This window comes from Haliotis cracherodii, unplaced genomic scaffold (genome assembly GCF_022045235.1).
Source record: "Haliotis cracherodii isolate W230 unplaced genomic scaffold, xgHalCrac1.p SCAF_8, whole genome shotgun sequence".
NCBI lineage: Eukaryota > Metazoa > Mollusca > Gastropoda > Lepetellida > Haliotidae > Haliotis > Haliotis cracherodii.
In genome coordinates, this window is record NW_027266341.1 from 47,825,749 (window position 1) to 47,852,688 (window position 26,940).

The 26,940-nt window shown below is 43.1% G+C and overlaps 1 protein-coding gene and 1 pseudogene across 2 annotated transcripts in view; both read right to left on the reverse strand.

The window, feature by feature from the left end:
- Positions 1 to 1,218: 1,218 nt before the first annotated feature.
- Positions 1,219 to 26,940, reverse strand: part of LOC139449678 (protein inturned-like) — a 41,926-nt gene continuing 16,204 nt past the window's right edge. Inside the window, exons 1-19 of one of the 2 annotated variants that reach the window (XM_071231163.1) lie at positions 25,613 to 25,858; positions 24,041 to 24,777; positions 23,134 to 23,216; positions 22,088 to 22,291; positions 19,191 to 19,303; positions 18,383 to 18,472; positions 17,522 to 17,599; positions 16,424 to 16,598; positions 15,617 to 15,673; positions 15,330 to 15,392; positions 14,316 to 14,522; positions 13,334 to 13,491; positions 12,518 to 12,642; positions 12,282 to 12,356; positions 11,511 to 11,641; positions 5,648 to 5,751; positions 4,598 to 4,787; positions 3,968 to 4,110; positions 1,219 to 3,212 (exon numbers count right to left, since the gene is read on the reverse strand). In XM_071231163.1, the coding sequence (XP_071087264.1) occupies positions 3,095 to 3,212; positions 3,968 to 4,110; positions 4,598 to 4,787; positions 5,648 to 5,751; positions 11,511 to 11,641; positions 12,282 to 12,356; positions 12,518 to 12,642; positions 13,334 to 13,491; positions 14,316 to 14,522; positions 15,330 to 15,392; positions 15,617 to 15,673; positions 16,424 to 16,598; positions 17,522 to 17,599; positions 18,383 to 18,472; positions 19,191 to 19,303; positions 22,088 to 22,291; positions 23,134 to 23,216; positions 24,041 to 24,777; positions 25,613 to 25,815 (3,054 nt within the window). In that variant the 5' untranslated portion in view covers positions 25,816 to 25,858 and the 3' untranslated portion in view covers positions 1,219 to 3,094. Of the gene's footprint in view, positions 3,213 to 3,967; positions 4,111 to 4,597; positions 4,788 to 5,647; positions 5,752 to 11,510; positions 11,642 to 12,281; positions 12,357 to 12,517; positions 12,643 to 13,333; positions 13,492 to 14,315; positions 14,523 to 15,329; positions 15,393 to 15,616; positions 15,674 to 16,423; positions 16,599 to 17,521; positions 17,600 to 18,382; positions 18,473 to 19,190; positions 19,304 to 22,087; positions 22,292 to 23,133; positions 23,217 to 24,040; positions 24,778 to 25,612; positions 25,859 to 26,940 lie in introns of those variants that run through there. The other variant, XM_071231164.1, reaches the window with a different exon arrangement.
- LOC139450220 (uncharacterized) lies at positions 8,217 to 9,517 on the reverse strand (annotated as a pseudogene).

A 26,940-nucleotide genomic window follows, 5' to 3' on the forward strand; every position in this document is an offset into this window, starting at 1 on the left:
TATTTGTAGTGGTGTCAGATTCGGAACAGGGAATCCAGTTGCCAAGTCTGTCATTTGTATAAGGATAAATTGAATAAATAATTTGATTCAAGGTTTAAACTGAATTAGCCAGCCATTATAACAAACAGTAAACAGGTTTGTGTGTGATTATCAATGAATATGAGCATTTGTGCATATGGTAAATAATGTTAGAACAGGACACTTGACAAATTACATAATTAATATAATTATATATAAATAACCATATATTTCATTTCAAGGATTTCAATCTCCAACAGTCTCTTGAGTAAGGGCATCATACTAGCCGTATTTATCAAGTAATTTCATAAAATCATGGATTTGTCTCAATTCACAAATCATAAGATGTAATTTTCCTTATCAGTCCTATGTTTGTATACATATGACATCCACATAGATACGTTACAGTTATTATGTGTAATATGTTGAAAATACTATTTATGAAGATGAGTTCTTGATAAGGATAATAGTTGATTGTAAAACAGCTAATGATTGATTGGAATACAAAGGATATATTACTCTTTACACATTAAAGATCTGAAATAAAATAATGCTGCATCAAACATAAATCATATAATAAATTATAAAATAAGTTGAGGTGGAAGTTGTCAAGCCATTTTTAATAACCAAACGGTTCTCGGCCATTACCTTAAACAAGACACTGACTGTACTGACTGTAGAACACGGAACTACACAAGCCAGATCATAGCACCTGTGTACTGGTCCCAGCTTACGGGGACTCTACCCCATGGTGTGCCCCAGCGGTGAAAGACGGTGCCGTTATTTGAAGCTGACACTTAGCTCTGCTGAAGCTGAACTCACAGAAGATACAATATCGGACAAGAAGTGATGGAAACTTTGGCTTCTTTCATACAGATATCTCTGTTTAGAGGAAACGTGACTCCCAGCATGTGATGCACCCCAATATGGAACGCGACAGACACAAAATGCTACTACACATTGGTTGGATTAGTGGTACTTGCATAGTATGGTCTTCGAACTGTTACATATCAACATTTTGGTTGGTTGGTTGGTTGTTTAACGCCGGACTCAGCATTATTCCAGCTATATGACGGTGGTCTGTAAATAATCAAGTCTGGACCAGACAATCCAGTGATTAATATTATAAGCATCGATCCATGTAATTGGGACCGATGACATGCATCCACCAAGTCACAGAGCCTGACCACCCGATCTTACGACAAGCATAGGTACATTTTGGATTCATCACATGACATCTATCGTGTAGCCAAATCGTGCATTAGGGTCTTTGTGATTTTTTAAAAATAGAACATTGTTTTCCTCAGAAACAGAATAATTACATAATCAGAGCATAATGTCTATTTTATATACTTATCCTGCATTACATATTGCACATTGCTCTTATTGGAACTCCTATCTGGAAGAAATGAATGACGATCTTGTAGAGTCTTCACTCTTTTGCCCAAGAAGACCTCTGTTACATCAGGTGTCAGAAGACATGCCCCTATATGTCATTATTGTTTTCGCACACTCCCTGACTGATGGTACAGCATATCATGGAGTGGTCCTGTAGGTTGGAACTCGTCTTTCATCGCCCTAAGGGTAGAAAGTGTGACTTGTCTGTCCTCTATTCTCTACACTTGTTCAACCACTGGGGCTATGGCGTAGTTAAATAGAGTTGACGATGTCCATAGTTGGTTGATCAACATCGCTTTAAAACCTGGATCCTATGCTGAAGCGGACAGGTGATCCTGTCTCCTTAGATGAGTCAGCAATGGCAACGTGTGAAGAACGTGGTCCCTTGGGTTCCCTAACTGCTTCAGCTGCCAGGACAGCACAGACTGTAACTGCTGTTTCCCATCAGTAGGGTGTTCACCCAAATGCACGTCCATGTCACGGAGGGCAGGTTGGACAAAAGAGTACTGAAGACGCTACTAGCTGTAGATGCACTAGAGCAATGTGCAATATGTAAACAGCATAAGGTACAAATTACATTAATACTATTCAAGCTCAAAATCGTGCATTGTGGACTAATTATTGTGATACATATATCTTGACATCTGTATTTTATTTCAAGCACTACTAGTTTCTGAGAGTCAGTCTCTACGACAGAAGTGTGGCTGCTGTATCTCGTGCAAGCATCAGCCTACTTGATACACAGCGGTAAGGATTTCTTCATTGGAGTGAAACAGCAGTCAGAGAATACCAGTAGCTGAGACCAAATTTACATATTCACCATCTGTTCAGAGCGACGTTCAAAACATTTTAACCTGTGGTCATTTGTTGGTAAATCAAATACAAATTCTGAGTATTGCCACACAAGATACAAAAATATGAAAATAATATTCACAAAATAATGGAATAACATAATTTCTGAATGTGACAGAGAATCTGATACGTACAATTTGCTAAGAGAACTATTCAGCATGACTGGGAATGCATCTGCCAACAGCTTCATGCAAACAGCTCCGAGTTACCACAGTGGAGCCTGTATCAGTGTTGGATGGGGACAGCAATGGATGATAGGTATGGAGGAATATGCTGACTGATACGCATGCACCACTAATGCCATATATGATTAAATACTGTATATTGCAACATCACAATAACATGTCCATTTAAAACAGTTCCTTGTTCCTCAAAGTCTACTTCATATTTGTAACTTATCAATACACTCCATTACCTAATATTTCAGTATTTCCTATTCCTTCTCATTAATTTTTTAATTAAATTTGTGTTAACTTATTTTACCATCACTGCTGTCAACAGAATTTACTTGATCTCATCCCTAGTACCGGTATATTAATTCCATGTATATATATTTTACGAGTGCTTCAGTGAGACATCATGTATATGTATGGACATTGTTCCTGGCACTGAACATCACCAGGTAACCATGGTTACTGAGGTGAGACCAGTGCCTGAGTGTGTCGTGTGTGTAGGTATCAGTACTTGAGTATTATAGCCACAAATGCAAAACAAAGCCAGGGCAATATTTTCTGACATGCACACACACACACACACTCCTGTGGTGGGTATCCTTGGTTCCTCCTCAGGAGGAGGATGTCGGCAGCAGTGCTAGGCAGATCCATCATCAAGTGACACCCAGGACACCAAAGCCCAGGTTAAAGGCAACCTCAACAAGACTCTGTGTCACAGACTCGTGGAAACAAACGTACAACTCGCGCTGATCGGGTAGAGGGAACCGACGACTGCAAAACACAGAATGTGAAACATGATTCATTCTAGAAGTTTGTGAGTAAGTAAAAAAATGCACAACTTTATGGGTAAAAACTTCTGGTTTATGGCATGTAGTGATGATTCGATATAGATCCTTACACCATAACGAAGCTGGAAAGTCGCTTGCTTGATAATGGTGTAAGGGTCTACATTGAAACATCGCTACATGTAATAAGCCAGAAGTTGTTACCCATAAAGTTGTACGTATTCTTATGATTAACACTGACCTGACCTTGACTTGTGTTTTCATCAGTATACCATAGCCCCATCGATGCCCTATCCTCAAATAACACCTATAATACTCAAAGAAGTTAAGGACCAACTGATTCTTTCATATTACAAGTTAATCTGCCACCTCTGATTTTCACATATCACAAGAGTTAATCTGGCACGCCAAGACAATGAAAAAAGGATCAGATGATCCTTAACTTCCAATTCAACTGAGTAGTGTATGATACTGAATGAAAGTGGGAAACCTCCGACACCTGCTAATACAGAACCAAATCTTATAACACTCAATGACAGTGATAAACATCACAATCCAGGACAGCTCATGAAACCCATTCTAACACTGACTACACCGAACAATAGTGATAAAACTTAACACTTATCAAACAAAAAGACACCTACAGCTTCACAAACTAGCCAAAGTCTGTCACTTATGACACTAAATGATACTGACAAAACTCAATGTGATCACACATGGTTATAGCGACAGAAAGCTTACCCGACCACCCAGTAGCAGAGGACAGTGGTGTTCTTCCTTGCCTCTGGAGATGTGAGGTACGCGTGTCTGAACATCACCCCATGCTCCTCCAGGTCAACCAGAGTACTGCTGACACCGAACCGGGGACGCAGCGGCGCACATGCCTGCAGCATCAACATCATACACAACATCTTTACCATCATCACCTCGCTTCCAGAGAACACTGCACACTCTACAAGAGTAGCTGCATGATCAGGATAACACTCCTGACAGGCAAAACGTTGTGTCCAATATGTATTCTAAGGAGGTACCTCAACACATTAATCATAGTTTTTTCGCTAAAAGATGTTTTGGGGGGACACGATACAGGCTATGTACAGGCAGAGATGTGTCTCCAGTCAATAATCAATCAACAAACACTCTATTTGGCTGAAATTGACAAACACACCTACTGTAATTATCAAACTATAAAAAAAACATTTGCGAAATGGAAGCCAAATATTAAAATCTGTTGTATTCTTCCTAAAATGCAGTTACACAATGTTACACTTGGAAAAGCAATGTAGAAGATAAATGCTACAGAGCTACACCTTCAACATGTTCAACTACTCCTTCAGTACCCATCCTATGACTGTGAACAGGTGCCCCTACCTGGACCTGCTTCTGCTCGGTGAACAGTTTCCGTATGTGTAGGGAGCAGCGGTAGAAGTTGTCCAGTAGCTGGGAGTGGATAGCTCCCTGCACGGAGGCCAGTTCGTAGTCCGACGGGGTCACGTACACCCCCTCCAGGTCGTGTAGCTGGACGTAGTGGAACAACACGTTCTCACCACCACGCGTTATTCTGAAAATAACATAGGAGTATATGACACACATATTACAAAAAGATCTACATAATGCCTAAAAATTATTCATGGAAAGTAATAATATAAATATTTTATTTACATGAGAGAAGATATAGACATGATAAAATATCCTATCATAAACAGGATAAATTTCCCTACAAATGATACAGACTTGTATGATAGAAAGTTACGTAGGATTGAGGAGATCACTGGACTAAGGGCTGGACATTAGATTGAGATCACTGGACTAAGGGCCGAACATAAGATTCAGGAGATCACGGAACTAAGGGCTGGACATTAAATTGAGGAGATCACGGGAGTAAGGGCTGGACATTAAATTGAGGAGATCACGGGAGTAAGGGCTGGACATTAAATTGAGGAGATCACAGGACTAAGGGCTGGACATTAAATTAAGAAGATCACTGGACTAAGAGCTGAACATTAAATTGAGGAGATCACTGGACATAAGATTGGGGAGATCATTGGACTAAGGGCTGGACATAAGATTGAGGTGATCACGGGACTAAGGACTGGACATTAAATTGAGGAGATCATGGGAGTAAGGGCTGGACATTAAATTAAGAAGATCACTGGACTAAGAGCTGAACAATAAATTGAGATCACTGGACATAAGATTGAGGAGATCACGGAACTAAGGGCTGGACATATGATTGAGGAAATCACTGGTCCAAGGAATGTATCAGTGAGACAGCTGTTGCATGTGTGGTGTGTGGAGTGAGGTGTTAGGCATGTGGTGTTAGGCGTGTGGCATGTTGTGTGATGTGTGGCATGTAGTGTCTGGTGAGCGGTGTATGAGGCGTGTGGTGTGGCCTGTTGCATGGGGTGTGTGGAAACTCACTTGGCGTGGCCTCCGTGTATAGGCAGCTCCTCCACCTGTAGAGCAGACAGACTCTTGCTGATGCTTGACATGTCATTCTGGAAACTCTTCCGACTAGATTTACTCTGTAACACAGTATTGAACCCATAGTTTAGTTCATAGTCTAAGCCACCATTAGCCCAACATTGTAGTCCTACCAGGTGGGAGGACCAAGTTGACCACACACCATAGTAATACACTTGTCATACAAAGGCCTCCTGTTGGCTACTCACTGTTGGGAAGAACAGATTGCAAGTCTTGCGCCAAGGTGAGTTACATACCAAACTTATTAAGGGAAAGCTGAACAATATTTAAGAATCAAGTGACTTCAAATTTTCATTTTCCTTAAATGGAGCAGAAACAAAAGTTGATTCCTGACTGATATCAGCCACCACTCTATTGCATCCAAGTCTAGAGTGTTGCTGAAACACTGGGGCAATGTATGTGTCAGCAGCCAACTACTGAGACTGCAGCACTGTCACATCTCTCTGCCTCATTTAATGATCCCATGGAACTTTGTGAGATTACAATAGGAATCAATTCCTTCAACCGATGGTAAAATCAAATACAACACATTCCATTCCCAATTGTGTAATACAACACATTAATCAAGAGTATTCAATATGGTCTGTATCGGTCGACAAAAGCTTGTGTGAGGTATGGTGAAATGGGGTTTAACGAAACGTTCCAAATTATTGCACTAATATAGAGACATGCATGCCGAGTAGGGGTGTCACGATAAATCAAAATATCGATATATTGTTATTGGTAAGCACTTAAAGTAAAAAAATCCATTGTTAAATCAGTTTCTGATCAATAGTATCAATTTCAGTTAGGAATATCGATAGTTTCGATTGTACATTAAATGCTGTTCAAATTTGTTTGTTTTTTTATCATGAGCGGTAGTAAGTCATATCTCAAACTTTACTTTTTCTTTGTTGTTATGGTTATCACATTCAAAGTTCAACTTTAGTACCAAGGTTTAATTCAACTCTAAAATCCATCTAAAATGATACAGTGAAAACTTATATTCAGTATTCTATAAGTAATACGTTACCACTGATATCCCGAGGCTGCTCTCTCCCACAACTGCTGCTATAGCGAAATCTACCACAGAGATCTCAATTACCTCATGCAGCACGTGCGTAGCCACCTAGCTGCCATGTGACACCCTTCACTCTTGTCTCCTGCGAGAGCAAGTGCTCAGGGGACAGACGGGCGGGCAGCAGCCCAGTGGTAATGTATTACGTATAGAATATTCCAAATAGAGAAATTCTACAAATTACATTAAGTAATACGTTACCACTGTTATACCAGCGGAAGTAAACCGCATACCGTAAGGCTCAATCGTCATTGCCAAACGATTGGTGACTCCAAACGGACCCACTGGATAGGTATTTCGCCGCAGCGGATGAGAACACAGTATCCATGTGAGCTAAATCTTAGATCAGGTTAAACAGTCGGGAAGAGGGAAATTAATTTCATCCAGACCGTATATCCCAAAGCAAGCCTACTTAAAGTATGCATTAGGCGCGTGACCTAATTCCAGTATTCGTAAGCATGTATCACAAGGTTGGAATACACGACAGACAATTAAATGCATAATTGTCAAAATACAAATAAGGACAAAACACACAAAAAGCCGCCTTACCTGTGGTGTGAGCGCGCTGGCTTGCGGGACCCCCACTCCTGTACCCACGGCGGTGGGAACATTGGAGACGACCCAGATTGACCACTGTGCAAGGTCTGACGCCTGTGGAGTTCGGAACTGCGCTGGACACACACCTTAGATGACCGCTTGTGCTGCGATCAGCGGCCCAAGACTGTGCACCCCCTCCACGTCTTCATCAGAAACCTTTCTGAGGTAATGATTGGCAAAAACAAACTCAGAACGCCAGTAACAACCTCGTAATATTGTGTGAACAGAGATATTCGAGTGTAGGGCAAATGTTGCCGCTAGCGCCCTGATCTCGTACGGGTTGACCCCGCTACCGGTAACCCCCCCGAGACCGGTACGCCAGATTGATGACAGAACGAAGCCACAACGCAATCGAGTTGCGAGTAATGTCAGCAGTGCGATTAGGGTTACACGATATGAACAGACGGCCACTCCCTTGTCTGCATTCATTCGAAGCCGTAAGTTAATACTTAAGGGCCCTAACCGGACACAGCGATCTGTCCTCGATATCAGCAGGATGTAAGATTTCCTTGAGTGATCTTACAGTGAATTCTCTCTCCGTTTGACCAAATTTCTGATTCTTGGCGATGAAGCCCATGAGCAGGCCCAGGCGGACCGCTCCTTTGTCGCCCCTATCGAATCGTACTCTAGAGACATCGAGTGCATGAATCTCGGACACACGTGACGCCGTGGCAAAGGAGAGGAGAAATGCTGTTTTCCGAGTCACATGCCGAAACGAAGCACTACACAAGGGTTCATACGGAGCTTCCGTAAGTGAATTCAACACTAAGGAGAGATCCCAGGCCAGTGCCCGAAGGCGGGCCTTTTTAAGATCTAGCTGCTTGAAACCCTTGATAATACCCCAAATCACCTTTAGAGAGACTGGTACCCATAGCAACGTCCTGTACAATAGTACGCACTGTTCACCTCCTGTGCCAACAACTGGATGAAAAACCGTTGCAGCGGGCGGAGTTGGAGACGACCCCGATCGGTGCAGTCCTGGGCTGATACAAGTAGCCCTAACAGCTGTTCCCAAAAGTGAACAGTCTGTTGCACCGCTAAGACTTTGGCTTCGCCTGAATCTTGTGCCACCGGTCTGGGGAGACAAAGAGGCGATGGGTCACAGTGTCGAACCGACCTCCGATGAACTTCAAGTTCTGTGAGGGGGTTAACTAGCTCTTGGGGAGATTGACAATCCACCCCAATTGCTCCAAGAGCCGACGTGCGAAATCGAGATGGCAGGACAGGGTGTCCGTCATTCGATTGGCCACTAGCGAGTCGTCCAAGTACGCGAAGTACCTGACACCCCTCTTGTGGAGGAACCCCACTATGGGGGTGGTTAACCGGGTGAACAGCCAGGGAGCGGACGAAAGGCCGAATGGGAGTACAACCCACTCGTAGTGCCTGCCTTGAAAGACAAACCTGATATACTTATGATGGTCCGAGTGAATCTGAACATGCAGATAAGCATCCTTCAGGTTGATCGAAGCGAGCCAGTCGGCTGGCATGATCAGAGCTTTCAGGTCCGCCAAGGTCAACATTCTGAACTTGGGCAGCTTGTGCAGGGTCAACTCGTTGAACGATTTCAGATTGTGAATCATTCTGAGTTCGGCACTGTCCTTCTTGGGAACAAGAAATATCCTGGAGTAAAACCCCGCTGTTATTTCTGGTAGAGCTAACTCCCGTACTGCCCTCTTCTCCACCAACCTGCCTATGGCATCGGCAAGGATGGGAAGATCGGTTTCCGAATAGAAACCTGCCAACGGGGCAACGGTGAGCGGCAGATCCGCTTTGAGATCTAGCCGGTAGCCATACCGGATCGTGTTGACCACCCATGGGTTGTAGAACACTTGTTCCCCATTCTCCCAGTAAGTCTGGAGTCTGGCTCCCACTGGGGAAGGAGAGGGGGGCCTGACAGGCTGCGGCAGGCGCAACTGTCCAGGGCCAAGTGACTCGGGTTCGGCTACGTGCCAATCAAAGTTGGCGCTGTCGGCATACGAACCCCTCCAATGAGAGTCACCTGGAGGGGCCCTTGCCGTCCTTAGACGACTTGGGCTTCCCCCAGTTCCCCTTCTTCCCGCGAAAGGGCTGCTGATTGCCATTACCGGAGCCCTCAGGGCGGGGCTTCTTCGAGGAAGATGAACCCGACCCCTTAGACCTACCGGCCGCAGCATCGTGGGGCGTGCTCAGCTTAGGAGCGGCACCCAGGTGCCTATGCAGGGACCCAACAAGATCAAGTGTGTGCCGAGAGGCCTCCGCAGACACAGCAGCCAGTTGTTCCTTCAGAACCCCAGGGATCCGCGCAGACCAAGGCTGCAAGGAGCACTTCCTGGATGGCAGCGTCTAACCCCGAGGCGGCAAGATACGACTGGCGCCTGAGAAAATGGCACGTGCCGGAAATAAAGGCCAAAGCCCCGGTAACGTACTCCAGGGAAGCATTTAAACTGAGCTGGCAGTTGTAAATGCACTGGTCACGGTCCATGGGAGAACCTTCGACCAGACTGGCCGCTGCAGCCAAGTAAGTGTCTCCGTGCGACATGGCAAGCATGGAGTGCCAAGCGAGGTTGTCCAGCTGCTGCAAGGTAGCTTGTGTTACCATAGCAGCCGTTGGGGCACGGACACCCAACCGCTCAACATGAGCCTCCGCTGAAGGACCAGCCTCGGGAAAGGCAGGGTCTATGTACCGGGAAAGAACCCTTTCTCCATGACGGTGGAGGCAACGGGAGACCCCGACTGGAGGCCGCCGCGAAGGCTTTCTCCAAGGACGGCTTGATCACGCGCAGCAAGGTTGATGCGGGGAAAGCCTTGTCCGAAGCCTCATCGTATACCTCGGAGGAACCCACAGAGCCGTGGATTCCCCGCAGTACCGGCAGGGGCTTGGGCATGTCCTCAAAGAGGTCATAAACCATGGCCATGCAATCCTTAACCGATAGCGGTAGCAACAGTTCGGGGGAAGGACCAGTGACCACAGGAGCCGCCGTCCTACCGTTGGACCCCGTGTCCGAACTGCGGCCACCAAAGAGGCCGGGGACGGAACAGCCAGCAGCCTTTCCTGAGATAAGGCCGCCAGCTTGGAGTCCACAAGCTTGGAAAGCAATGCAGTGACAGAATCCCTGGATAGCCCAAGAGCCACCAAGGGATCCGCCGCAGCCGTGGAGGGGGTACCCGCAAGGGGACCCCGACCGGACGAACCGGCCACCACAGGGGTTGAAACGGACTGTACATACAGCCGGTAGCGCTCGAACGCCGCAGGCACAGGACGCACCGGGTGTCCCCGCAAGGAACCCTGCACCGCGGGCAACGATCGTTGGGATCATGTGACGATAAGAACTTGTGACACACCTCGCAACTCCGGGTTGCAGGGATAGAGGGGGTGGACAACGGCGACACATCCATGTCAGACATTTTGGTACGATGAACAAAAGAGCAAAACATGGTTACAACATATGCACAACAAAAATATTCACAAACGAGCATTTTCACAAGGAAAATAAACGAGCAATGTGAATATAGAACATACACATAGAACATATAGAGAAATAAGTGATGTTAACCCCCAAAGCATACTACAGCAGGGGAACGTAAGACACAACGTGCAGACGAGAACCCCGTGAGTAGATGGAAAAAAGGGCGGGAAAAGTTTTTCCGTTTGGTGGGAGAATTATATCCAAGCGTAGCTACCGCAAATGCCCCGTACAAGCACAGTTTATTTGTGAGAATAAACCATAATAAATATCACCGAATTGGTCGAGGAAACAGGAACGCTTCAGTCTATAAACACGTCTTGCTAGAGCAAGCGAAGAGACAAGAGTGAAGGGTTGTGGGAGACAACAGCCTCGGTATATCAGTGGTAACATATTACTTAATGTAATTATCTACAGTTATCGCAATAGTTTTTTTCAATATCAATACCTATGGCAATAGTGATTTCCAGACCAATAGTCACTTTATGCACGTGTGTGTGTGTGTGGCTGCTTGTACAGGTCCGAACAAAAGCTGGTTTTATGGTGCTTGCCTTGGGATACCACACAGCATACAGACACCAAGCCAATCAGTCCTTATTTTATCCTCTAAATTTTGAGTGACAGGCAAGGTAACAAGTACGATATTTAAACATGTACAAGCAACCGACCCTCCATTCTCCGGGCACACATGTTTGTAACTCACCCTTGGTGCGCCTGTACTGCTACCACTTCCGCCAGAGTCGTTGGATCCGTAGGAGAGTTTGCTGCCCTGTCTGGTCATCACCGGAGTGGAGTGTTCTGTGCTGGGACTACGATCTGGGTCACCCTCGCTGCCTGCACACAAGTGAGTGAGTGAGTGAGTGAGTGAGTGAGTATGGTTTTACGCCGCTTTTAGCAATATTCCAGCAATATCATGGCGGGGGACACCAGAAATGGTCTTCACACATTGTACACATGTCTAGAATCGAACCTGTGACGAGCGAACGCTTTAACCACTAGGCTACCCGCCGACCTCGCCTGCACACGAGACATCATGGAGTAATAATGATATCAAATACTTTGCTATATTATTTTTAGACTTTGCTATATTACTTTTATGTCTTGAAAATCAATGGTCTGAAAAATACAAACTACAGTAAAAGATGCCATCAAAAATAAACTGAATATCAGATCCTGCAGTCAGATCAAATGTAGAACTGCAGGCCTAAACTGCTACAGCTTGACAGACACAGTGAGTGCATAGGTGTGTTGTTTAAAACTGCACTCAGCAATCTTCTGGCTATAAGACGGCAGTCTGTAAATAATTGAGTCTGATAAAATATCAGTGGTCCAGACATTCCAGTGATTGATACTGTGTGCAATGATCCATGCCGCCAGGGTATGATACACGCAATCAACCAAGTCACTGCGCTTGCCCACCCGATGATGGAATGAAACACAAGTAGTCCCATGAGAATCCTCCCCCGAACTGTACCTGGCTTCCTGTCAGCTAGAGGACTAGAGCGGTACTTGAATACATTATCCACAGAAGACTTGAGAGGACTGGGGGCTGAGGGAGAGAGAGGACATCAAGAGATGACACACAAATATTAAATGTAAGGTGTCAAGTAGTAGTTTGTCAAATAAAAAATATCTTAAATTTTTTTTTCAAAATTACAGGCAAATTTCTGCCTTGCTGTGGCAATGCAGCTATCTACTTGAGATACCTACCACTCTTCGGTGAGCCCATGGGTTTGACAGGGGACATCAAGATGGTCTCTTCTCTAGAAATCTTGGATCGGGCCAAGTAACGCTCAGCTCCAACTAGAGATACACTTCCTGCATCCGCGAGTATTCTGAAAAGTAGAATATGTAAAGTTACAAATGTTGTCATCAAATCCTTTTGGAGTGACTTTATAGGGAGCAGTAGGAAAAGGCCAAATGGCAGTATGGCAGTCCCAGCAACATTGACATAGACCGACGCTGCAACGCATCACCCCCTGAATGGAATGAATCAGACCCAAGTATCACATACATGGTTATTCGTTTAACTTTCAAAGTCATATCTAGCCATTTCATCTCTTCCAGGACTTGTAATGGTGTGGTGTGGTGTGGTGTGGTGTGGTGTGGTGTGGTGTGGTGTGGTGTGGTGTGGTGTGGTGTGGTGTGGTGTGGTGTGGTGCGGTGCACGGTGGTGTGGTGTGGTGTGGTGTGGTGTGGTGTGGTGTGGTGTGGTGTGGTGTGGTGTGGTGTGGTGTGGTGTGGTGCGGTGCGGTGCGCGGTGGTGTGGTGTGGTGTGGTGTGGTGTGGTGTGGTGTGGTGTGGTGTGGTGTGGTGTGGTGTGGTGCGGTGCACGGTGGTGTGGTGTGGTGTGGTGTGGTGTGGTGTGGTGTGGTGTGGTGTGGTGTGGTGTGGTGTGGTGCGGTGCGGTGCGCGGTGGTGTGGTGTGGTGTGGTGTGGTGTGGTGTGGTGTGGTGTGGTGTGGTGCGGTGCGCGGTGGTGTGGTGTGGTGTGGTGTGGTGTGGTGTGGTGTGGTGTGGGACTGACCTCTCCTCACACCACTCTGCCATGGTGACATCATCAGTCTCCAACTGCAGCAGTGTGGCCTTGGCCTGGTCGACATACAGGGGGTGGGGGGCCATCTTCCCTGCCCCCAACTGAGTGCACCCTCCCATCTCCAGCAGGCACCCCAGCAGGAAGTGTTTCTGCAACAGAGCTCAACATCTACAACATCTACACCTACAGTAATCAAGAGGGGACACCTTCAGGCATCAGGAGAGCACATCTACCAAGGCTAACTGCTTGTTACTTTTGGAAAGAAATAGAGAACAATCTTCAGGCAAGTTCTGTTCACAGATCTGTTTTGATGTTCTTCTAAGTTTGTTTGCCTAATGTGGTAAGACAAAAGACAAACTGATATTTCAAAATTACGTTACAAGTGAAAGGCATATCTTCACCCATTGGTTCATACTGAATGAGTGGAGATGGGTTTAACACCGCTTTTAAACAGTATTCCAGTCATATCACAGAATGACAGCCTTATGTGGCAGGAAAGCCGAAGTGATGCAGATATCAGATGTTTACCACTTCGACAAATCCCACAATCAAAGGTATGGTGTTGAAAAAAATACTAAGGGCGAAACCGGGATTCGAACTCGCAACCAAAGGTTTTGGGCATTGCCAAGGGACACAACTCTGCACAGCGAATTGCGGCGCCTTAGACATCTGGATCATCCGTGCCCCCTCTGAACACAGTGTTTGACTTTCTGTCACAGCAACAAATAAAATACCCTGTGGTTGTCAATTATAACTTTTTTCTGATTAATCAAAATCAACAAATCTCAGTTATGTGATCAAACACTTGATACTTTGTATAACTAATTTAATCAGATATTCAATATCCCTTTTCAACTGAATGCTGAAGCAAAACTGCCATGCAGTTTGATGACTGATATGACTATAAATAAATCATTGATGAGTGAATCCCACTATCAGTACACTATTACAACAACACACAAATGTTCCTCACCATGCCCACAACCAGGAGGAAGCACCTGCCCTTGGGGGTCGGGTAGCCGTGGGTGCCAGGGTGGTGGTAAGAAGGCCACACCTCCTGCCACACGACGATCTCATCCACAGATTGCAGCGACAAAAGGTGAAGGAGACTCTGATGTCGCAGGAAGAGGTGAAGGTCACTGGAGTCGGCACTCGGCAAGTGGGAGCACAACTGGTAGCACTGGAGGGGAGGAGGTCGGACATGTAAACATGAGATCACTACACCCACTGTACTTGTCATTGGGAGAGGGTGTGTCGTTAATAGCAATATTCCAGTGACATCACGGCAAAGTAAACAATCAAGTCTTGACCAGACAAAACAGTGATGTAATAAATGAGCAACGATCCACACCATTCGAGCGAGACCGCCTCCGTGGTCGTGTGGATAGAGCGTCTGCCCAGAAGGTCGGGGTTCGGCCCGGGCCACATCATACCAAAATATATTAAAAGATGGTACTTATTGTTACCCTGCCTGGCACTAAGCATGAAAGGGCTAATACATGGACTGGTCAGCTCGGAGTCAGTTTTCTGTGTCTGGGTGGGGTATTCATGTTAAACTGCAGCAAGGATTCTCAGTGGGGTAGTACTATATAATGGGCCTCAGTCCGGATTAGTGCACACACACACGTTAAACTCCATTTCACCTCACACCATTTGAGCACAACAACAAACAGCAAAGTGACAGAGTGGGACCACCCAATCCCTGTAAGTCCACTCTCACAAGCAGTGGTTACTTTGGACCTTTCTTCCCAAGTTCCATTATATGGCAGTGTCTAGGAACACATGGCCATTGGGACAGAACTTTGAACCATGGTAAACACGGCCAATGCTTTAGTCAAAGTCTTGACAAAAATGTACATGTCGACACTTCTGATTAGTTCTTTCTGTACACTAAGCCATAACTCACAATTTCTAACTACACGGGTAGAGGACGTATCTGGAAGACGGGAAATCACGTAGTACAGCAAGTATAAATAGTGTTCCTCACCTTGTAGAACAAACTGGAACCAAGAATTGTATATGCTCTTCTGTTGTCCAGTTCTTCCTCTTCCTGAAAACCCATACTTCTTTATCATCTTTACAAAATTCAAAACTATCATTTTGAAACTCTGACATACCTTATTTAACTTTATCCTACTCCTTGAAAACACAGTTTCCCTTGGAAAGTTGTCAGTGATATTTAATAAATGATGACCCATGAATACACACTATTTGTACAAGCCGTTATAATCATTCATTGTCAGCCATTAACTACTGGAAACATGTTTAACTCACCATAAACTCATCAAAATCTGCTGCTTCAAATTCACTGAGTATTTCATCACAAATGAGCTGAAAGGAAAATATGAAAAGTTAGTAAAAATTTAGATATTTTTTTACATTTGTATACCGGTACTCATCCTGCATTACTCCTTGATGCATTTACTGCTTACTTTTGACAGAAAACAAGCTGCAGGATACCAGCTGAGAAAGAAAGTTGTTTCAGTGAATTGTGATGCAGGACCCAGCAGCTGAGGCCATGTGACTCTGATGCGATGACGTCATGTAAACACCATATTACTGGTGCTGCTCCAACAAATTGTCCAGTTTGGGATTAACCCGTGGCATTGTTTATTGCTTTTCTTGCCTAAATCTGCCCTCCGTGTGATGGGTGGAGGTCGTAGTAAGTGTATTTGTGCTTTAAATATCCAGGTATGTTCGTGAAACTTTCTTCATTCATGTACGTATTCTGTTTCTGTCCAAAGTAAGCAGTAAATGCATTAAGGAGTAATGTAGGATAGGTGAAGCATAATACAATTTTAATGCAAAGCCCTTTCACTCAAAAATGCCAAATAGGCATGCCCTACAAATTTATATCAGTGAATTAAATGTGAAGAAAACAAGAAGGGTGCTACAGTGAACACGTTAATCTGGACAGTACTGTTCACTGTAGGGTGCAGTGAGGTGAAATGGGGTTAACGCCACATTCACGACTACTGCACCTAGATAGTGACATGCATGTGTCGGGGTAAAGTCCCGGAGTCTGATCATCCTGTTGTTTTAAACACATACAGCATTTGTATGAGACTTAAACTAACTCACCTCCTGATCTTGAGCCAGGTGCAGACTGCGGACTGCAGAGAGGGATGACAAGAGCTTGGAGCTAGACGGGAGATCACTGACAGGGGAGAGGTGTGCAGGTCGTGGTGTGAGGAGCTGGTGAAATGTGAGGGCAAACAGCTGGTCCAGCTGCTCCTTATCACAGTCTCGAAACGCTCTGCAATGATGACAGCAAACATGACGTCAAACCACCTTAACATGTTAATACAAATCTAGTCAAATCTAGATGTTTTTCATATTTCTATACTTATCCTGCATTACTCCTGAATGCATTTACTGCTTGTACTTGGCAGAAAGAAGAGCTGTTTAATGACTTGCTGAAGAAGCAATTGTTTCAACTGGATGTGTGACTAATCCCATCACACAGCTCCCACTGACCACGGAAGTGATGACGTCACATCACTGCTGTCACTCAGCGAGAACAGTCACCTGTTTTGAGCTCTCAGCTTTATCCATTACAATCTTTAATAAATGTAAATGCTTTTAGGAGTACTGCAGGATAAGATTAATAATCAATATAATAACGGTCTGTGACTTCTCCAGTCAGAAGCTCGAGTTTAGTGATATATTTTTCTGTCTAGTATGCGCAGCTGACAACTGTCTACATATTATTACTAATATCTACTAAGAATGACACATTCAAGGTGTCAAAGCTGTCAGGGTACAATGACCAACAATTAGCCAGGGTGCTGTTGCACAATCCAAACTTAGCGCCATGATTGTCTTAATTCTATGTTAAGGTATTAGAGTTGAGATCGCTCTGTACAACGGCCATCTTCCCAAGGCAAGGGAGTTAACTGGCTGTAACAGTCCAGTTTCCACCCTTGTCGAACTAGGCAGCCATTTCATTGCTCGATTGTTGCACCACCTGCGGCTATTACGAATTATGTCCATTCTAGGTCCCTCCTGCTGACCAATCAGACTCCACCTCTCATATCACTTGCATGAGGTATTAGGACATATATCATGTATGAAATTTCTACCATCTGTCTGGTGACAGCAGAGCTCAAATTCGAGTGAGCACATTACAGGGGGCTGCGTAATTAAAGAGTAAGAGCCTAGCAGCTCCTGATATCTCACCGGCCTAGGCCTCCAAACATAAACTTGAGCAGCTTGACGATGTCTTCCATCAGCTGGTTCAACAGGGCAAGCGGCACTCTGAAACATCATCAACACCGAACAAGATGAAGAAGCATTGAAAGCATGATACAGTGGTACATTTGGATGAGGTCCATCACTCTCTAGAACATGAATCAACATAAACATAGAGAGTGAGTACAGTAGTTCAATTAGTTACAGCACATCAGCCTGCGTGGGAGAAAAGACCGAAGTGAGGCAGGTTGTGAGGCAGATACTGGCAAGCTCCTCACAGCAATAGCCTGCATGCGGAACTCTCTATACTATTGTTGCGACCAGCTCGATACTGTGATAGGTGGCTACAACCATGCTTGGAGTTGAACTCGCAACCGACTGATGGTTATGTATACAAACAAGTGATGACAACCATGACGCCCAATACTCTCACCCCAGCTAAATTAGTTTCTCTGTTTGTCAATTTGAATTTCTATTTCATTTCAACTATCATGTAATTGGTATAGTAAGAATTTAAGAATGGACTTTGGTGATTTTTCATTAGTCGAAGCAATCAAAAAAGTAAATTCATCATGAAAATCTGGTCTGTCTGAAACTTTTTCAAAATTCCCTATGTCATTTACAAAGACGTTAATTTAAGTATAGATGTTACTACATTTTGGGTTAGAGGGCATATTTTAAGATTCTGGTAATGGCTGCACCCACACTGATGGCAGTAATGTTACAAGAGTGTAACGAATGTGTCTCGTACTGGGAAACAGCTTGAGATACTGGCAGCCAAGGGGAATAACTCTGCATAGTGTTACTTAGATATAGCCAGTGACCCCTAGTGAAGGAAGCATTTCCCACCTGTCAGCTGGAAGGCCTAGAACCAGCACATCTTTATTCTCAGAACTGTAGGCAAGATGGATGACTTCACTTTGATGCTGGACGGAAGAGCTGGAAAAACATGTTTATTAACCTTACTTATGAAAACCACTTCAGTGAAACATATATCAGTGTCTTTCCAATATCCAAAAGAAAGTAAGACTGAAATTAATCTAATATCATGCTCCAAAACATGATTACAAAAAAGCAATGCCTAACTTTTAAGAAAAATATCTTGCTTTGATCTAAGAATTCTTACTTGTAACCATGGTAACCACCATCATTGACCAAATAAAACTGTAACCTATATTAATGAAAGATGCAGGCAGGACTGTTAACATCTTGGACCATGTTAACAATGACAACACAACACTAAATAATCAGTGCCTGACAGCATGATGAACCATCTTCTACCCTGGATCTTCATGGGTCCTGAGGCCATGTGACTCCGATGAGATGACGTCACATAAACACCACATTACTGCTTGTCACCAGACAGACATGCTGCTCTAATAAATTGTCCAGTTTGGGATTAACCTGTGGCTTATTTTATTGCCTCTCTCGCCTAAATCTGCCCTCACCTGTGATGGGCGGAGGCCTTAGTACTTGTATTTGTGCTTTAAATGTCCAGGTTTGTTCATGAAACTTTTGTCAACCTTCCTCATTCATGTATGTATTCTTTTACACCCAATTCCGTTAGTCGCCTCTTACCACAAACATAGTCGCCTTTTACAGCAAGCATGGGAGCAACTCTTACAGCAAGCATTGGATAATCAGTAATCAGTCTTACTTTTTGGCCTTAAAGTTAGTGACGTCAACTAGCGATGAGTTGATGGTGAGGAACAGACCCCGAATACCGATCAGTTTGTTGTTCTCTGGGGGATACATGTACACAACTTCGTCCTGGAACAACAAAAAATGGTTGTCATGGTAGTCGTCAAAACAAGAATGAGAAAAACTGTACAAAACATGATCATGATGAGGTATGGCAACTACTTCTACTTCTTGTGCAATAACATTATTCAAAGCATTCTCAATGTGGCACAGGTGGCCCTGTCGTCTAAGGCGCCGCAATTCCCTGTGCAGAGTTACGTCCCTTGGGCATGCCAGAAACCTATGATTGTGGGTTTGAATTCCGGTTCGCTCCGATTATGTTTCAAGGTTTGTCAGCACCATACCCGTGCTCGTGGGTTTCACCAAAGTGGTAAACATCTGAGACCTGCATCACTTCAGGCTTTCCTCCGACACTAAGCTGACACACCATGATATAACTGGAATACTGTTAAAAGCGGCCTTAAACCAAACTCACTCACTCACTCTCAATGTGGCTTTGACATGCAGAAAGCATAAGAAACAAAACCAGTCTTCAGTTAAATCAACAGAACTTCTGATAAACAAACTCTACCATGAACATTATTAACACTTCAACAAAAGTCAGAACCAGGTTGATCCATAACAGGAGATGATACATTGTCGACAGAGATTAAGATTTGGTACCACCGGTCAACGATCGACAATATTCCATAGCAAGGACCTTCAAACAAAACCCTACATCACATATACTCAAGTCAGAGGTTTGAGACACCATTCTTAGTTTAATGAATGGCCGCGCAACATGGCGACTTCATAGATGAAGACTAAAAAGTCTCCTCAGACGAGCTAATCCACCCTCCAGAAAGAGAGTGAGTGAGTGAGTGAGTGAGTAAGTATGGTTTTACGCCGCTTTTAGCAATATTCCAGCAATATCACGGCGGGGGACACCAGAAATGGGCTTCACACATTGTACCCATGTCGGGATTCGAACCCGGGTCTTCGGCGTGATGAGCGAACGCTTTAACCGCTTGCTACCCGACCGCCCCTCCAGAAAGAGAGGGGCTCAGTTGGAGGTAACAGGACCTGGTGCTGCATCTGTAGAATGAAAGGTAGACTAGAAGTTGAAGAAGAAGAACTTTGAAGTAAGACTGTAGAAATCGCTATCATGAAAGAGAAGGGTTCCATACTCTGCTGATCGCGGCGATCCCAACTCATGGGCTAGATAGGTTGACAAGGTTCCGGAGGAGCCACCTGGTGGGAATGCAATCCTGAGTGTGATGATTGGGAGCATCCCCTGTGGTAGTTGAGGCACAAACAGTAGAACAATTGTCCTTCCTCAATTGATTGTAGGAGCAGAACTCGTAGATTCCAAGTGTGGTATCTTAAAGGCAGGACAGTGGTTGGTCGCTTGAACGAGAGCGAATCAGTCAAAAGGACAGAACGAACATCAGCTTGGATAAGAGATTGTGGAGCGTTCGAAAGTCGGGATTGGAAATATCACCCGTCAGGAAGTTGTCAGAGATGGTTATCATCAGTGACGGACAGTACGGGTTCTTCTGATTGGATTGAAGATCCAGGTTTCTTGGATGATTTCTTGGTTGAATCCTTGGGCTTAGAACAATGGTCTGATAATCTACGACATCACTGAAGATAGGCACCCTGCACAACGCGAGTTCAACAAACACTGTCCGCGACAATCAGAACACAAGGAGCGAGGGTCTGACGTTGAAAATGTGCATTGGCATTCTTTGCATGCCAGCCGTTGTCTGTCCTTTTTACCCATGTTTGTAGGCTGTGTATCTATTCACAGAACTTGGCAACAGGAAAAACAAACTTCTCTTCCGTGACAAAACATGTCAACACACAGTGGCGATGAGAAAGAGAAGAGTTGGCAGAGGTCTACACATGGTCAGCTCGAGCAAGCTTGCCAGACACAGAGCACATAATCGACCTAGCTGCTGGACGTAACCATGGAGATGCATAGGTGTGTTTGGGTGAATGTTTTTATTTTAGAAGCTGGAAACATGGTTCAAACATATTTCCTCATAGGATCAAAGAAATGCAAAGTATGAGATAGAATAAGTTTAATAATTTCCTATTACAAGATATATCTGTATTTTCATCGAATGAGAAAGGGTCACATGACCTTCCTGAAAACAAGGCATTGCCCTGAGTCCCACCCTGCCATGCAGCGATCAAAAGTGATATTGCCCTGTGATTAAGCCAATGGATTCAAAGAAGAGAAATAATTTCAGCAAAGCAGAGAGAGAATAACGCAACGCTTGTTGTGCATCATCTCCTCAGACCTGTGACATCTGATTCAATTATTGTTGAATTTGAAATATACCTGTTTTTTTAATTATGCAAAAAGAGATTATTGACCACAATTCAAGCAGTAACATGTTTTATGGACCAAAGAAACTGATATTGACCTCGGCCCCTGGTCTCGATGAATATCAGTTTCATGGATCCATAAAACATGATTTTGCCCTCATAATATTTAACAAAAATCCTACTTTCCACTTTTTCAGTTTGTAATCAATAATACATTGTAAAAAGCAGTGTCTTGTGCATACAAAGTACACCTAACTAGTCTCAGTGACAGAGAGATTAGTGATGTCATTTGACTGTAACATCACGGAAACCGATGTGTCACAAATGTTGGCATTTTATTGCAGCGATTTCTCCCGTGAACATGGTGAAAGCCAGTTTGGGATGATAAATATGCTATATAATATCTACATCAAGTGGCCATGCTTTAGTAATAAGAAAAATGTCTGACAATTTTCTTGTGTTTGTTTACCTGTATTTATCATGTGAATCATACTTAATAGCAATGATCGCTGATACAGACTAATCTGGGGTGGTTCTCACCATGGTAGAGCTGGAATCCTCCGATGACTCGGTCAAGGTGAGATACAGCAGAGTGTACATGGAAGCACTCAGGTTCTTCTGTCCTTCCTTCACACCATAGCCTGTCACTCGTCTATAGATGTCATGTCGGGGGAAGCGTGGCCGGGGATGGATTGGGGGCTTGGGGCCCACAATCACAGGGGACTGAAGTGTCAGCTTCACATTCTACAAACACACAATGAAACATTAACAAACAGCTTGGTGACATGCTCAGGAGACGTACAAGTATTACCATGATTACAATGATACAGTAGGTAAATTTAGCCAGCAGATAATCATGAATACTGTATTTGATGTAATAAGCACCCCGACGTAATAAGCGCCCACAGCAATATTTGCTAATATATTGGCTAGTAGATAATCCCAACTGACACCCATTCCGATTGATCAATGTACACAAGACTTATTTATTCTTGTACAATACATGTGTTATATGCATCCTTAATGATTAATAATGGGAAATTAAATTCTTGTATATAAACATTTCAGGCTGTCAGCATAAACCATGAAATTCAAGATCTTTCAACTCTGTTGTTCATGTTGTTTTTCACCATAGTATTCTAATAAGAGCCCCCTATTTCTAATTTTGAGAGCGCCCCGGGCGTTTATTATGTCGAATAGTGTAACTATTATTATATTCCTGATCATGAAACTTGAAAACTTTTAAAGAGCCATATCAAGACTTAGATCAAATTTTGTACAGGTAATTCAGAAATAATAGGATAAGACCGATAGGCACCAAGTGCCTTCTTCATAAAAATTAATTTAGCACCTGTCCCTTGACACATGCTAAACATGCTAAAGAGTCTGAACACATGATATATACAAGAATATTCCTTTGTAATAAAGATGCAGTCATAAATCAATTTATCTTAGCATTAGCCATATTTCTATTATATCGGCCATGTTAGCAATAATGTGATAAATACCAGTAACCATGGTACAAATTCAACATTTTTTCAAATACAATCAATGTTCAGATGTCAAATATGAATACTAGCACAAACCTTTTTTGGCTGGATAACCTGGAAGAGCTTGTCAATATTTAGCCACGTAACCTCATTATCATTCACTGAGATCAACATGTCACCTGAAGGAGACAGCAAAAAAACACTTGAATAATTATCATTGACAGTCACACATCAATGCATCACGACACAGTTCTGTTTATTATATTTTGTCCAATCCAAACAGCAATGTTTACAACAATAAGGTTAGCATGGTTAGAACTGACTTACATAACAATGACAATAATTGAGTTACATTGCCTGATTCACCATGTCATCATTATTCCATATTATGTTTATGTCAAGTGAACAGACATTACCGTGGTGATGAAACAATGACCATGATCAGATGATGACAACACTCGTACAGTCCGCAAATTCTGCCACAATTCTAAAGCCTGACTGCGAGTCAAGTAAAATTCTGTTCTTTCTAGTAAAGTCAGCTAATAAATGCCACATGATAACCTGATAACAGTAAAATCTACTCAACATGAAGCTAATAGCCAAGTTCGAATGAGTGGACTCCGAGGTTAGGGCATAGGCTGCTGGAAGTCCCGAGAGGCTAACGATCGCAACTGGGGCAAATCCTGAATTCAAACCTAAATGTAATGATCATGTACACACATGGTACATGGTCCAGTAACTTAGTCAATTCAGCATGGTCAGTAGAACACTGGTAAAGGAACAACTGACTATATCACAGCATATCATGTGGCATGCATGAATAATGGGTTTTAATTAATTCTAATGTTTTTAACGTGTTTACCATTTCACATTTACAGCAGGGACAGTGATCAATTGAATTTCTTTCCAAGAATCGAATAATGTGACATTTTTTTGGCACATGCATCATCAATGTACCATGGTGTGCGGCAGTAGATACATCACAGACAAAACTGAATCATACCTCTGTGTATCTTCCCAGACCTCTCAGCAGCCGTTCTGGGCGCCACCCCTTGAACTATGACCTTTCTGTCTTTGAGGACCTCCCTCGACTCACTGTTCCGTGACCTTCCTGATCCCGGTTTGTGATTGAATTGGAACAAAATGACACCGAAGAGTTTCTCACACAACAAGACCCCTCCATCATCTCTCCTCACTGTTCGGAAATCTGGCACAAGAACAACATCCTTCCATCTTTCAACATCGTAACTTTTTCGTGATTGAACTGACTCCGACATATCTCTGTATTCTTCAAAGCTATCCATGCTACCATGGCGTACAAAATGGCTACCACTGCCGTGACTGCTACCACTAGTCCTATCATTGAAGTTTTCATCCTTCCACATTTTTCTCTCATCAGCATCTTTCCCAAAATGTCTGAAGTCAGTAACCTCCTCATTCCTATGAACATCTTCATTTCTTTGGTTTCTCTGCGACAGTTTTCCTCTCTCACTGAGAGCTCTGTCTTGACTAGATATACTGCTACGATCACAGTGTTTCTGAAGTGAGTCCACATCTCCTTTGGGAATATCAGGATTGCCATGTTCGTTGTGTTGATTTACTGACTCGGGTGCAAATCTTTGGAAGTACGGGTAGGAGTCATTTGTGACCTTGTCTGTCCTGCTGGGCTTCTCCACATCCACATAGTAAACATCCCCTTGTTTCTGGTTCACATATGGAGTCCAACTGGCACCAACTTTGCTGAAAATAAATCAATTAGCAACTATTTATCATGTTTAATATTGTGCTATATCAATTGATGGAACTAGATGAGATAGTCACCATGGCTAAACATGCTAGAACAACACCCAGTCGGGGAAAAACAAGACAAATTAATTGCAAATAAGGTCAACTGATACATTGTGAAACAGCATAGTAATCCGAATAATAAACATGGGTTTTTTAAATTACCTAATAGACTATACCCAATATGAGTGATAACAAGTGAATAAAAACTCAACATGCTCTATGGAAAAATATGATCGATCGATGGTCATTATGACAGTCACTGCATAGTTTATTTACAGATTACCCCCATATAGGTGGAATACTGCCTAGTGCAGCACTAAACAACAAACACATATGCACATTAATTACAATTCTTAGGACTAGAACCAGGGTCTATGACATTTAACATAGTGCACATAAAACACTAAGTGGTGTTATTTATAGGCCCCTAAAACAGTTTGATTCGTTTCAAATGTTGACAAGGTAAATACCGTAAACAGGTAAGTGAACAATAAAATAAAACATCCATGGTTTTACGTAATCAATACCCAACGTCACTATATTGATAACAACTGTTTTTTTACAATATTTCATAAATCTGATATTTACTTTTCTTGATCATGCTGTTATGGACCTGTCATCAACATTGCAACAAGAAATATACACAAGCTCGAAGTATTGATTTTTAAAACATGTTGAAACATCGGGAATTCTAAAGTAGCCAGTTAGATGTCTATAATGGCCTTGCAAATGCAAGTATGTATGGTTTGAAAGCGTTGTTATGAAACACATAAATAATCCTCCCTACTCGGAACCCCCGTTGTCTCTCGGTGATATTCTGGCAGACAAGTTTTCGTTCCCCGGGTGCGATATGACGTTTTGTCGCTCGGCCCGGGGATACTGTCGCGATTTCAGTCGTCCATCACTGCCATCATATATTTCTTGCTCGTTTTCAGGATCATAAAACGGTCCAATCGAAGGGAAATAGGCCATGTTATTTCTTATATCCATAACTGAAAAGTTTTCTTAATTTACATATTGACCTGTCCATGGCGGCCATACTGTTTACATCCGGGGACTGGTCACCCGACTAGCTTTTTTCCAATCACAAGCATGAGAGCTTTCAAGGGACAAAACTCTTACATTACCCCGTGCGTCGTGATTCATTCAACAGTTTAGAAGCTCACTTCGCTGACTCGCATTCCTGAACTGCAATAGGCTACCTTTACTTTTCTGTACAAAATCCAACGTGCATCACCTCACTTTTTCGTAAAGATTTATTTTCCCTTTATAGACTTTATAACATCTAGACTACAGGGAAAAGCAGTTAAATTAATCGATGAGATTCTCATTGAATAATGTTATGTAATACCTTTTTAGTGTGTGAGTGAGGTTTTACGCCGCTTTTAGCAATATTCCAGCAATATCACGACGGGGGACACCATAAATGGGCTTCACACAATGTACCCATGTCGGGAATCGAACCCAGGTCATCGGCGTGACGAGCGAACGCTTTAACCACTAGGCTACCCGCCCTGATACTTTTTTAAACGATTATAAGACTATTATCACGAGAAAAAGCAAAAAATGCACGAGTCAGCCTAAGATTGAAAAATACGATAGATTAAACAATACAATAATCATGTATGTTTTATTAACCACAGATATTTTCATGAAACCTTACTGTTTTTACTATAAAAAAAACTCCCCTCTTTACAGAATTTCTAATTACTGTGATAAAATCACAGTTATAGGAATTCCTAAATTTATCTAAAATACGATGTACAAATAAGTTATGGGTGTTTGCAAGAGTAGATGCAAATAGTGTTTCACGGTTTCAAAGTTTGTCAGGAGGAATAGTGTGGAACCTTTTGGGTATATCAGAGCTACAGACAAGCTGCGCAGTTGCGTAAATACCCAATGAAGCTTTTTCAGCATGCGTACAATGGAGCTAATTTCAGAAACACAATTACGAGCTACAAACCCTTGTATACATCTAAAAAAAAAATATTTTTTTTAAATCTGAAATTTTTTACTCATTTTGGGAAAAACCAGAAAGAGTGATGAATAGATAAGTGAAAAAATATTGGTTACTCAATGAAAAATGTTATAACCCAATTAAAAATAGAAACATTC